The sequence below is a fragment of the Rhinichthys klamathensis genome, unplaced genomic scaffold (genome assembly GCF_029890125.1).
Source record: "Rhinichthys klamathensis goyatoka isolate OS25496 unplaced genomic scaffold, OSU_Roscu_1.1 h1tg000564l_1, whole genome shotgun sequence".
In the NCBI taxonomy this organism is placed as follows: Eukaryota; Metazoa; Chordata; class Actinopteri; order Cypriniformes; family Leuciscidae; genus Rhinichthys; species Rhinichthys klamathensis.
This window is the reverse complement of record NW_026607030.1, coordinates 183,585-197,160: the sequence shown is the minus strand read 5'-3', so window position 1 is coordinate 197,160 and position 13,576 is coordinate 183,585. Positions and strand designations below refer to the sequence as shown.

At 37.2% G+C, this 13,576-nt stretch overlaps 1 protein-coding gene across 1 annotated transcript in view; it reads left to right on the top strand.

Annotated features, from left to right (window-relative positions):
- Window positions 1–1,792: 1,792 nt before the first annotated feature.
- gabra6b (gamma-aminobutyric acid type A receptor subunit alpha6b) overlaps window positions 1,793–13,576 on the top strand; it is a 40,580-nt gene continuing 28,796 nt past the window's right edge. The window contains exons 1-7 of the mRNA XM_056239442.1: window positions 1,793–2,049; window positions 2,131–2,249; window positions 2,492–2,559; window positions 3,133–3,353; window positions 3,682–3,764; window positions 3,853–3,996; window positions 4,273–4,425. Of these exons, the coding sequence (XP_056095417.1) occupies window positions 2,015–2,049; window positions 2,131–2,249; window positions 2,492–2,559; window positions 3,133–3,353; window positions 3,682–3,764; window positions 3,853–3,996; window positions 4,273–4,425 (823 nt within the window). The 5' untranslated portion in view covers window positions 1,793–2,014. The remainder of the gene's footprint in view (window positions 2,050–2,130; window positions 2,250–2,491; window positions 2,560–3,132; window positions 3,354–3,681; window positions 3,765–3,852; window positions 3,997–4,272; window positions 4,426–13,576) is intronic.

The window sequence follows — 13,576 nt, the reverse complement described above, 5'->3', positions numbered from 1 at the left end:
CGTTTTCCAAAAGTTTCGCATCCACAATGAAACGTAGGAAAACGCCTGAAAACGCTAGTGTGGACGGACGCCGTTTTCAAATGTATCCGGATTAATGTCGATGTAGTGTGCCTGTTTCATTCCGTTCACCTGAGGTTCATTAATTAACTCGTTAGTCCCTCCATTTGGTCATGTATATATTTTCCCTGTCTTGTTGTTTTCCTAGTATCCGGTTTCATCTTCGTTAAATGGCTGCTGTTTTGCTCCTGATACCTGCGATCTGTTGGATTTTTTAAAATAAAAAGAACATTCTATGCATTCTTCGTCTTCATGCGCTCTATATATCATCCACACATGACACAATGCCAGTCTGTGTAACTTGAATTAGAGGTTGGTATGATGTTCATATCACTGCCTTCAGTGCCCTGTTCATACCCCCCCTCCCCCTGTAAGAGCCACAAAACTACACTGTTATTTACAAAGTGCCGCACTGACCAAACAGAGAACATTTGCTTGGGTGTAGTGTTATTGTGACCAGAAGGACAGGATCCATGTCTGCTGGCACACCTTCAACCCCTGTTCATGCTCCAGTGACCCGCTCTGCTTGGGTTTTGCCTCCCAGTTGTTGCCATGCTTCAGTAGTCAACAGGCCTGCCTCTGTTGGTATTTCGCATTCAATCTCATTGTTCAACAGTCATATCAAAAACATCCTCAGCCATTATTATATTTCCTGAAAGCTCTATGATTCTCATATCTGGGTTTGGTATGGATCCAACTGACCTTATTTCATGAAATTATTGAGAGTGGACAGCAACTGGAAGAAGTAACCTAATGGCAACTTCACTTATCCAAGGTCTTTGATGAATCTGTGGAAGACTTTTAAAGCCTGCTGATCACATGTCACCATGTTATTGTCACACACTGATAGTGCACACTGAATGGCCATAACATTTAAGAGAAATCCAATGGTGGATGATGACTCGATGCATTAAAACCTCATGACTGTGGATTAGGATAATGGCTCAGAGTTGTTTCAATGTGAGTGGTGAAGGATTCGAACAGCATCATTTAAGTAAGCTCCTGTGGAAAGAGCTATCATTGGGGCAGATGTGATCCCATCAATTCTGAGTGTGTGAAAAAGGCTGTATCAGCATATAGAAAGAGCCATTTTATCACCATTTCATCAGACAGCCGATGATATAACTGAGCATGAAATTTTATTGCATCAGAGATTTTGTATTGAATAATCACAAAAGAAAAATAAATAAATACATAGTTTATAAAAAAATCCATATTTCAACAAAAACCAATAACAACAACATTTTTCTACTTAATATTATACATTCTCATCCTAACGGTAAGCAAAATAGCCATAAAATATAAACAAGTGAAATTTTTTCACGGCAACTAATAAAATCGAACTTCTAAATCTAAAGGCTATTTTATAACGTTTGGATATTACATAAGAGGAAACCTCTAAAATGTAGTATTTATCATTGAAATATGTCTAAGTAAGCAAACACAACATTCTTTTGGTAACACTTTAAAACAACCTTCATTAATAAGTAATTGGCAAATCATATTATATGATGCTTAAAAGATCAGTAGTGGCGAATTTAATTATACATATGAATATATTAAGTAAAGTTTCACGACATGTTTAGTTTTTGAATGTACATTAACTAATGATCAAGTTTGTAATCTGACAGAAAAGCAGAGCAATCATTATGCAAATTCAAACAGTAGAACATTCAGCAGTCTTTCTCTTCTAATCCCTCATAATGCTTCATTCGATCTTTGTCAATGTCCTTTGGTTACATCTCTCTGCCTCTTTAAAAGCACTTTAGTTTTCCATCAGAGTGAGTCAGAAGAGGAACTCCACTGAGGAACTCCAGCAAGACTTCACGCATAAAAGCTTTAGGATGCGCACACAAGCCTCGCAACCACACCAGCTCCTTTTGCACACATAAATTATGGGATGTGCAACTAACACCAGTTGACAAGGGGACACTTGGATAGAGAGTGCGCGTAAAGCATGGCTTGGATACGCACATGTTTTTTCCTGTCTTGGTAAGTAGCAAAGTGTTTTAATCAGACTTCACACATGTTTGTTTTTCTGCTTTGCTTATTAATGTATGGAAATGTTTACAGTGTTGGGCAGGTGTCGGCAAATCCACCGACTGAGACAAGGATTTATTTGGATAACATTACGCGCATTTTGGATAGGTTGTTAGATGGATATGACAACAGACTCCGACCTGGTTTTGGAGGTAAGCAACTGCAAGAATTACCTAACATATTAAAGTGTTACTTAATGTAGTTTATTAAATAGATTTACTTAAATTTTCTCCGTAAATGATTATGGACTTTGCATGCCAGACTTCCTCAAGTTCATCATCAGAAACTGCCTTACTGCTTTATAAGGTCATTATGTTTCAAATGTTTGTAATGAGTGAACTAAGGAGCATCTTTCTTTCTTTCTTTCACTTTTGTATATTTGAAAAAACTGTAGGTCCTGTCACAGAGGTTAAAACGGACATATTTGTCACCAGCTTTGGTCCTGTTTCTGATGTGGAAATGGTATGTGATTAAAAACAATTATATATGATACATGAAATCATGCATATAAACCTAAATCCTCTGTAATTGCATGTTTACTATGACCACTGCCTCTATTCATGTTGGCCTGGCTTCATTATTCTGACATTTGGGCAGGATGTCATTATAGAAGCTTAGGGATTTTAATCTGGTTGACAATCCCTGACAGTGAGGGTCCCGGCTCAGCTTTCTTTCCTCTGTTACACACTACACTATTTTTCCTACAGTGTCCAAAGCCACCTCGCTTGCCATGTGATGTACTGTGACAATCCGAAAGACAGTAAAGATAAATCTCTGCCAAGATTAGTGGGGAAAAAAAGATAAAAATACCATTCCTGATGGTGAATGTATACCAGCCTGATTCGTAAACATACCCGATGACCTGATGTGTTCACTCATACAAATGTATCGTGGGTTGCTGTTTATATAAAAAAAGAAGAAAATCACATGCTCGGCACATGACAGTTTAGATTTCTGTTGATTTAAAACTGCAGTCATGGAAACCACATGTGAATATCTAAAACACAAACTCTAAAAAGAATAATCATTTCTTAGGAATACACAATGGATGTGTTTTTTCGGCAAACATGGATTGATGACCGGCTGAAATTTGAGGGCCCCATTGAGATCCTGCGTCTCAACAACCTAATGGTCAGCAATATCTGGACACCGGACACTTTCTTCCGAAATGGCAAACGTTCTATTTCGCACAACATGACCACTCCCAACAAGCTGTTCCGCATCATGCAGAACGGAACTATTCTGTACACCATGAGGTAACCTGCGTGCCAGAACATTTGCTCTCCAAGTCAAAAGATGGACTGCACACTTGCTCTTTAAAATTGCAGTAGAAATGAAATAACACATTCTCTGCAGTCAACAACAACAACAGTGGATTATATTACAGTATATACCATGTACTGGTTAATTATTTGAAGAAAAAAAAACTGTAATACAATGTATTCTTATTCGTTTATGCCGATAAAATAAATAAATGTATTGTATACAAAGGATTTTCCTATATGAACTGCCACTGTATATAGGGTATAACAAGGTCAACTGTTATTTCACATAAATTAAAGGTAAAACGTGTATTGTTTTCAGGTTAACCATCAATGCAGAGTGCCCCATGCGATTGATAAATTTCCCAATGGATGGACATTCATGCCCTTTGAAATTTGGCAGCTGTATGTATATGTTAAAATGGCACATATTCCCTTTGAATGGTTTTACTGGTATGACTGACTTTAGTTTTGATTTGTGCCTATAATATAGATGCCTATCCAATGAGTGAGATTGTTTACACATGGAAGAAAGGACCATTATTTTCAGTGGAAGTTCCTCAAGAGAGTTCCAGTCTACTACAGTATGATCTCATTGGACAGACAGTGTCTAGTGAGAGGTTGAAGTCAAACACAGGTATGATCTTTGGGACGTTTGATTTAGTGACAAATGACTGTTGTTTTCTGGTTTGCTTACTTAATACCAACCTCTTGCCAACATCATTTTTTTCAGTTGAAATACTAAATGTTCTTTGTCCTGATTTAAATCAATCTTAAACATATGTGTTGAATGTGACATTTGTTAAACAGGATTTTATATTCGTCTTTAATGTATTTCTACGGAATGTACAGTTTCTTGAACACTTGTTTAGGATTGCCTGTGCCACTAATGTCGTATGTCCATCTGTTGCAGGTGAATACATAGTCATGACAGTGTACTTCCACCTGCAAAGGAAAATGGGTTTCTTCTTGATCCAGACATACATCCCTTGCATTATGACTGTGATCCTAGCACAGGTCTCCTTCTGGATTGACAAAGAGTCAGTACCTGCCAGAACTGTGTTTGGTAAGCATGGTTTTTGCTTCCTCACAAACTGATTGACTCACTGCGCAAGCACCAGTATGATAATACTAAATCCAAACAGTGTAAGATATAATTAATAATAATTCATTCAGTCCTGCAAAGTATTCATTAAACAGACTATAGACCCGTTAGACTATTTTACCTTTTGTGTGTGCTATTTATTCTATGTTCATTGTTAACTTGTTAATGGCTGACTCATTTGAAAATGTAGATGCTAGTAGCGATTAAGGGGCCAGATTATTTAAGATGATTGTAGATGATTTTAGAAAAAAATTATAAATACAATCACTTGGAATATGATTTCATTGCTTATAACTTTTGACCAATTTGTGGAGGTAGTGGGGTTGACAATGACATGCTCAAAGTTTGGTGTCAATCCAGCAAAAACTTGAGATACAGCCTCAGATACAGTTTGGCATCATGCCATCAAACAAGTTGATATGTAAAACGATAACGGTTTTGTCTGTCAACACAAAATCTATAACTTTTTGCTGGCATGGTCTGAAGATGATCTAAATTGAATTTGGTGCAATCGGACCAATGGTTCGGAAAAGTAGGGTTTCCTCCAAAATGGCCTATATGGAAAAATGATGTATCGTTTGACTTGGCATGCTGAAACCGAGTCAAACGAGATCTAAAGATGTTTGTGATTTTTGGCCAAACTGTTCAGAAGTTATAAGCAAAAAGAGCCATTTTTCATATCTCCTGACAACTAGCTGGCACTGCGCCGAAACTATGCAGGTATCCTCAGGTCATGGTAGTCATAACACAAACCAAGATTGGTCTGAATATGCCAAAGCTTTGCTGAGACACTATCATTTTGCCGTTATTTGAGAACGATTTGACTAATGATGAGAAATTATGTCATATGGTGTAATCGAATTGTCTTGAGCCAAGGAATCTGAGGAAAAAATTCTAGTCCTTATTGTTCAAAAGTTATTCGCATAAATGTGAGTGCAAATTTGGACAGTTGGTGGCGCTAGAGGGATTGAGGTAGAGACTCCAAATTTGCTGTGGTAAATGATTAGACAGTTTCCTATCTGTGTGCCAAATGTCCAAACTTTCCCTCAAGTGGTTCTATGGGCTTGACTTGACTCCCATGGTGGAAAAAGAATAAGAACAATAAGAACACTAGCGATCACAATGGGTGCCTGCGGACTTTTGGTGCTTGGCCCCTATTGACTATGTGTTGAGTCATTTGAATGCTTTACAGAAGTAGCACTCTGAGTTGCCGCCTATTTAGAGTGTTCCAAATCAGTCACACATGAAGCTACATTTAAGGTATGATGCGGTTTTAAAAGGCAGCAGCCTACATAGGCAATAGAGGACAAAGCAGCTTACTAAGTTTTGGAACTGAGCCAGAGAGAGCAGAAGAAGGTGTTTGAATTTTAAGCACACCAGATACAAAACAAATTATACTACACGGAAAAGTTACGGCACAATTTAAAGTGAAGAGTTGTGAATTGCTAGACTGATACTGAAAGTTCTCATAAATATACATCAACAAAATGGTAACACGTCTTTATTTAAGGGTCGAATTCGCACTTCTAACTAGTTGCTTATTAGCATGCATATTACTAGTATATTGGCTGTTTATTAGTACTTATAAAGCACATATTAACGCCTTATTCTGCACGACCATATTCTACATCTAAATCCTACCCAATGCCTAAACTTAAATGCTACAAAACTACAGTACTAAGTATTAATAAGCAGTAAATTAGGAGTTTATTGAGACAAAAGTTGTAGTTTATGAATATGTGTTCTCCATACTAAAGTGTTACCACAAAAAGAAGCCAGATGAATTTGCTAGGCCCCTATTAATATCTTGATGAGATGATGCATATTTTACTTTTTATGTAGATCTCATTTCTGCTTCATTATCTTAATGCACTCTTCTTGGCAGCTGTTGGCAATGGTCCTAAATCACTTAACATGCTTTGGCCCTTGTTCTGTGGTGGTGCAGTATAAAGAGCAAACATTTTGAGATCCTCTTCCTTGCCTTCCTCTGTTTGCTCTCTTTTCCATTTATAAAATAGAAACATGGGTAGATTTCTCAAGTTTTCAGTTGAAGTAAAGAAGAGTATGGAAATATCTTGCATTAAACTTTACTACACACTAAATAGTGCTACTTAACCCTTAAAGACAGAGACAGCCGAAATATATATTGGTTGTTCCTCTGAGCCAATAAGAATTATTGTTGAAGTGTAGTCCCACCCCCATGCCCAGATTGGTTAAAACTATCATCTGCTCAAACAATAAACTTAGGTTTTGGTCTTTTGAACCACCAATTATTAGCATGTTTCTTTGGAAATTTAAACAAACGCAAAGTGAAAGTAGTTGTGTGCATGCATATTTGTGTGCATGATACACATAATAACAGATTTGCATGAGAATACTTTTGATTCATTGTTCTGGTATTAAATAACAATGTTTCTATTGACTTTACTTCCTGAAAATTTTTTTTAGGGTCACATCTACATGGTCAGTAAACCAAAAAAACTGAAAACTGAAGTTTTTCACTGAAAAGCGCCTATATATATATATATAATACTATAATAATAATGTTGTAATAAATGGCTATAACTTGCTTAAGGATTGTTACATTTAGACAAAAATGTATCTGGAAGTCTAGAACATCCAAGTATAACTTTCGAAGGGAAAAAAAATCCAAACTTCAGGAGGTTCTCACGTAAAAAACCCCCACCAATATTCTGGTAAATTCATCCATTCTCAGACAAAATAAATGTAAAATTGGGACTTTAAATGAGCTGGATTGAAACTTCAAGTTCTCCTCTTTAAAATGATATAAGGCACTCGATTCTGTCTTCTAGAATGGGTTAGAAAAACGAAGGAAAGTACAGGTGAGTCAGGTGCCCAATGTTCTAGGTCTTTATGAAGTAATCTTAAAATGTATTAACTTTTACTTTGTCCTCATTGATTTTTCAGCTGATTAATTTTGCTATGCAAGAACCATCTTTGTGGTCTCCCGCTTGTGTTTCATTAAGGCTATTAGAATTAGTTTTTTGGCAATTCGGAGTGCATCAGTCTATCTGAATTTTTTCTCTTTATGAACACATCAGCATTTGAATTTTCAGTGCCAAAATGTGTCTTGGTAGGGACACTAAACGTATACATGTAGATATTAAAGATGATTTGACTATCAGTCAGGGAAGCTGTCAGGTGCATTTCAGCTTTAGTTGCCTGTAATTGGGATGTGTTCTTCTTTTGGTGATAAAGTCACAACTTCAGTATAAAAATGGCTTGCTCTGAGTGAGGTGTTAATTACAGCATGTCAGTAGATTACAAGCAAACATCGGCTCATGTGGAGAAGTGAGTAACCTACAGCATGTTTCTCAGTTCTGAGGTGAGAGTGTTATGCCTGTGAAAAATAGATGTGAACTTCAAACAGTGTAAAAAAGAAAGGGAGTGAGAGTTTCTGACAAATGACTTGCTTTAGAGAGTAGAGATGAATAGGTAGAGGCATTCACTGTCCATTTCTATTGTAGTTGCGCTACATCACAATCTTTCACCACTAAGAGCTGAAATAACCCAAAGCATTTGGTTCAGAGATGTAATTGACTGAGGTTCATTTGGACCAGCTTTTTGCCCTTAAAAGCATTATTTTGTCCCTAAGGCAATTAGTGTTTGTTCCTTTGCTTTCTTTCTCTTTCTTCACTACATTTCTATTCATGCTCAGGACACGGTAAACATGTTCTCGTGTACAAAAGCTCTGTCTAAATCTCAAACTTTGATTTGAAACTGAAGTTGAACATTCAATGATATTTTTAATAAGATTGTGAAGACAAAAGCTTAAATTATATTTATTCGTGGAAGATGTCAATTTGGTAGGGCCATGAAGTTGTAAATGAAGCTATGTGTGATATTCAATACAGTAGTTATGAGTGTAAGTTATGAGGTCAACTGACCTATTTAAGTGCATTGCTTTGAAACATGAAGTGTAAAAGTTTTCATGTCCCTTCTGTAAGAAATCCCACTGGGCTGTCCTCATAGAAGATACTCTCTCTCCCTCTCTCTCTCTCTTGAATGTAGTCTCTTCTTGGATGACAAAACTTATCTGCTCAACCAATTGACCACGATCTGCCCTATAGATCCCCCACATCAGTCCAACAAAAACACAGCAAGCTAGTCCTGATGTGGACAGGAGGGCAGATTTGATCAGCAACACCTTTGGCCTTAAAGTAACATGTTTTGAGAAGGTGGGGTAAAGTGTGGTGAAAATCCAAAAAGGAAAAGGATTGTTTTACTGATGAGAGACGTCTGTAAGAGTGTCCTTTATTGATGGTAGCGAGCGTGACATTGACTTTTTAAACATAATCATAGCAAATAGAAAGTAAATTGACAGCATATGACTTGGCTTGTCATCATGCTCTTGATAGAGAATAATAAAAGTTGCGACCCAGACTCATTGGAAATACGTGCCTCTACCTAATTTTTCTCATTTATTTATTTATTTGTGGAAATTCCAAAATAATACTTTTATTTATCTAGGATGCAAAAAAATACTTCAGCTAAAATAATATGTTTTGCATAATGTCTAAGTTCACTTTAGAAAATAATACATTTTTGTTCAATAAATATATTGTCATTAAAATATGCTTATTTTAAAAATACAGAAACAGAATTATTTAAAAAAGTTAAGATTCTGAAAGCATTGAATGAGATCCCATAATAATTTAATTTGGCTTTACTGAAGTAACAAATAAATATAATATTGTATTATATGATATTTTTTTAAACAGGATGTTTCATTTTAATATGGTGATTAGCATGTGAATGTAACCATGTCATGGCATTCTCATTTGCTACATAAAATCAAACATTTTAAAAACATTAAATATTAGATCAAAATTGCGCAGAATCAACGTTGTGCTTCTGTCCGCGATCGCGTCAAGGATCAGGCAAATTTCCACGTGCATCATCAAAAGCGGTTGTCAAGAGAAGTGAGAATAAAGTGAAATGTGCCTTTCCCCCGGTGCGCCTTCAGCCCCTTTGTACCCTATATAGCAAGATGGCAAAAATACTGAGAGCACTAAAGAAGGGGATACATGGAAATGCTGCTATAAGAAAGTGCTAAATGCTTTATAAAGTGTAAAAAAAAAATTACTACAAGCTTACAAAAAAAATTTACATTATTTTGAAAAAACCACATAGCCATTTAAAAATTAATCAGTATCAGTTTTTGTGACAAAAGGTATCAGTATTGTATCAAATTAAAAAAGTTTAGTATTGACCATGTCTAATACGTAAGATCACCATCATAATACTGAACGCATTTTAGCGCCACTCATTAGACATTTCACTTTGAAAATTTAGCTTGAGGTTATATCTATCGTATTGGTCTTAACATAAAATGTTTTTCTCCAAAACACTTTGGCCACAATTTTTGGCACCCCAACAATCCTTTATGAGTATAATATCTCGCAAGAATATTACCATTAATATTTAATTTTATTAGCACACTAGGGTGACTAGGAATATGAAATTGTCTAGCTATGACATCTTGTTTCACAGGAATATAAATATGAGGAGACACAAAGGCCAAATTCCCTTATTCATTCATCACAATGAGTAAAACCAAAGAATATAGTTCTGATGAGCATCAAAAGATTGTTGAGCTTCACAAAATATAAAGTGGCTGTAAGAAAATAGCTAAAGAATTGAAAATTCATCAGGGGCCGGTTTCACAAAGCTATTTTAGACCGGTCTATAGTGTTAGACAAGTCTAAAATTTGCTCATAGACTAGTCTAATGCAAGTTAGACTGTTTCACAAAAATAAAGACTAACTTAATTTAGACCAAAAAAATTAGACGCCTCCAACCCCCCCCCCCCCCCCCCCCCCCCCCCAGGCTAACTTAGGTCTAAGACTCTGTTACCTTGGCAACCGACAGTAACAATCAGTTGCATTACAAACAACCAAAAGCAAAGGGAAAATGTCCCTTTCCAAATTAAACATTTCTTCTTGTTACTACATTCTCCGCTAAATTTCCCAAGTAAAATGTCCTTGTAACTGTTATACTCCTCCAACAAACACATATTTTCCGCTGGGGTAAACTGCACTGAGCGGATGAATGCGCTTACGCGATCCGCCATGTTTACCCAGAATGCATTGTAGTGTAGTCCTACTTAAGATAGTCAGAGTCTTTTTAGATGTCTATGTGAAGTCTGACTATCTACTATATCTAAGATATAGTCTATCTTTGTGAAACCGGCCCCAGGGCAATAATTAAGAAGTTCCAATCAACTAAATATGTTACGAATCTGCCAGGAAGAGGACGTGTGTCTGTATCGTCTTAATGGATGTTGAGGAGGAGAGTTTGAGTGGCCAAAGACTCTTCGAGGATCTCAGATAGAGAATTGCAGAGATTAGTTGAGTCTTGGGGTCAGAAAGCCAAAAAAATAAAATAAAAATCAAACAACCCCTACATCACCACATGTTGTTTGGGAGGGTTTCCAACTCCATTATTTGTCAGACACGACTGGAACTTAAAAAGAGACTGGATTATATGGTCAGATGAAATTAAAAGGACATTGATCCACAAAGCATTCCTCTGCCTATTTTTTATAGCAGTTTTTGAACGCGGTGAGTTTTTGCAAGTTTGTGGCTCTGTGTCCTTGATTATTCCAGCCCGTTCTCATCCCAAGGCGTCATCCATGTGACGCTTTTGACATTTCGTCGAAATCTTACGCACATGGCATCCTTTAGCGTCAATCTGAGACGCAGAACCCAAGGCGTCATACAGGTGACGCGCGTCTAAATCCAACGCACATGGCATCTTTTAGCGTCAATATGAGACGCAGATCCCAAGGCGCCATAACCGTACCCTACCCCAGACCTAAACCTACCCATAACAGTGCATGTTATATTGACGCTAAAGGATGCCATGTGCGTAAGATTTCGACGAAATGTCATATGGCCTCACCTATATGACGCCAAAGGATGAGAATGTGTTGATTATTCACTGGAGAAGTGCGGACAATGAAATGAGGCGGCCCACGCTGAAACTGGATGGTGTAACCAATGTATCCCTAAAGCACTGTTAGCTAACTATGGTCGTAAATTCAATTGAATTCTATTGGTAACGACAGAACTTGCGACCATAGTTGCTTTTGGGAAACTCACACCTGGATAGTTCGCAGAACCCAGCGAGAAACATTCGTCAGAAGTTGCTATGCTGTGGAACATCTCACCCAGTGTTGTGCCTGAACGCGTTCAATGAATGATAGTTCATGAACTCGTTCATATTTTGGGCGAACGTGAACTGAACGTACTGAATTACTGCCTGATGAACGTTACTGTGAACGCGTTCATTCTGGTGTGTGTGAATGCACGCTCTCTCAGTTTAACTTCGTTCAATAGGGTGCCAGATTTCTATAGAGCCTTCCAGGCGAAAACCTGGCTAAAACACACGTAAACAGGCCTTAATATGTAGCGACAAAAACACCCAATCTGGCAACACCAGCCACCAGTGTCGCACACACCGCCGCATGCGTCATCAAAACAAAAAGCAGCATCGACAAAGCAGCGAAGGGCGTCGTATGATCATTTAAACGAGTTTTATGACAAGGTCTGTGAGGATGGGAAAAATCTTACATTTCTGTGCAAACCTTGCCCGTCGATAAAATAATTGCTGTCTGTGGTTGTATATGGGCTGTGGCAATCATTTTTTTTAAAAAGAGAAGAAGCTCGCAGCAACATATGGAAAAAAAAACCTATGAACTAGTTCATTTTTTGAAGTGTGAACTATGAACTGAACTAGTTCATTTTAAAATTTGTGAACTGAACTTTGAACTAGTTCATGTAGAAAATGAACTTTCCCAACACTGATCTCACCAGAGGTGCCAGCCGATCTCCGACTGCACCTTGACCTTGAAATCTACCGTCAGCGACCAGCCTAGGGTCCTCTCCAAACCGCACACTCACTGGAGCACACGCCAACCATAGAGAGCAAAGGGTCTATAACAGCATAAGGCACCGGCAGAACACAATCGTCTCTTGGGCCTGCTGGAGGTTTGGAAGTGCACTCATGTTGATTGGCACATAAATTGTCTAGAGATGCTAGCGTTATGCCTGGCTCTCAGGAGATTCCTTCTGTACCTATAAGGCTGTCATGTGTTGGTCAGGACAGACAATACATTGGTGGTCTCTTACCTGAATCATCAGGGAGGGTTGGACTCTCATGCCCTGTGCAGGCTGGCGAAGCGCATTCTACTCTGAGCGCATAAAACGTTTTTGTTCATCAGGGCGATCCGTGTCCTAGGACATCTGAACCTGGGGGCGGATTTACTCTTGAGGCAGGGGCTGAGGCTCGAAGAGTAGAGGTTTCATCCCATTGGTGGAGAACATGATATGGCAGAGATTCGGTTGAGTGGATACTATGATTTGTGACAAAATTGTTTTACAGTGTAATGAAATTAGTAGCAGTTGAGTTGTTGAAAGAAATCTGTAATCTAGCCAGCTATGGGGATAACTGGTGCAGTGTTGTGTTGTTGTTGTTGTTGTTGTTTTTGGACTAGACTATTTTACTAGACTGTATGACAATTGGATTGACAGTACTAATATCTTGATGTTGATTTTACTAATATACTAGTATTTTTGCAATAATCTAACAACATCCAAACCAACTACAAAATCAAAAACATAATGAATTATAGCTCCATTTATACTTATTTATAGAATAGTATTGCTATTCTATAAATACATTTATAAAGACCCATTTAGACCTATACTGGATTATGAGAAAAGTTATTGTTCATTTATATTATTTTTTTATAATTTAGTCATGCATTTCCTTTTTTAATGCGCATGCTCATAATCCATTATACCCTGATTTATAAGTATTAATTAGTCAGTCGTATGATTCCATGAATTTATTTATAAAGATGCAACCTGCATTTCTATAATGTTATTATATTATAGTTACAATGACATTTTAGTAATTCAGATATTTCTGTCAAATAAGTGAATATATTGTTATTAATAGCAGTGTTGTGTTCTTATAAATACTTCTTGTGAATGATAATACAGTTACTAACCTCTATAAATGCATCATCGACGGCTTTAAGTAAAACATAGAATGCAATTTTCCTAAAGCAAATATTTAAAAAATC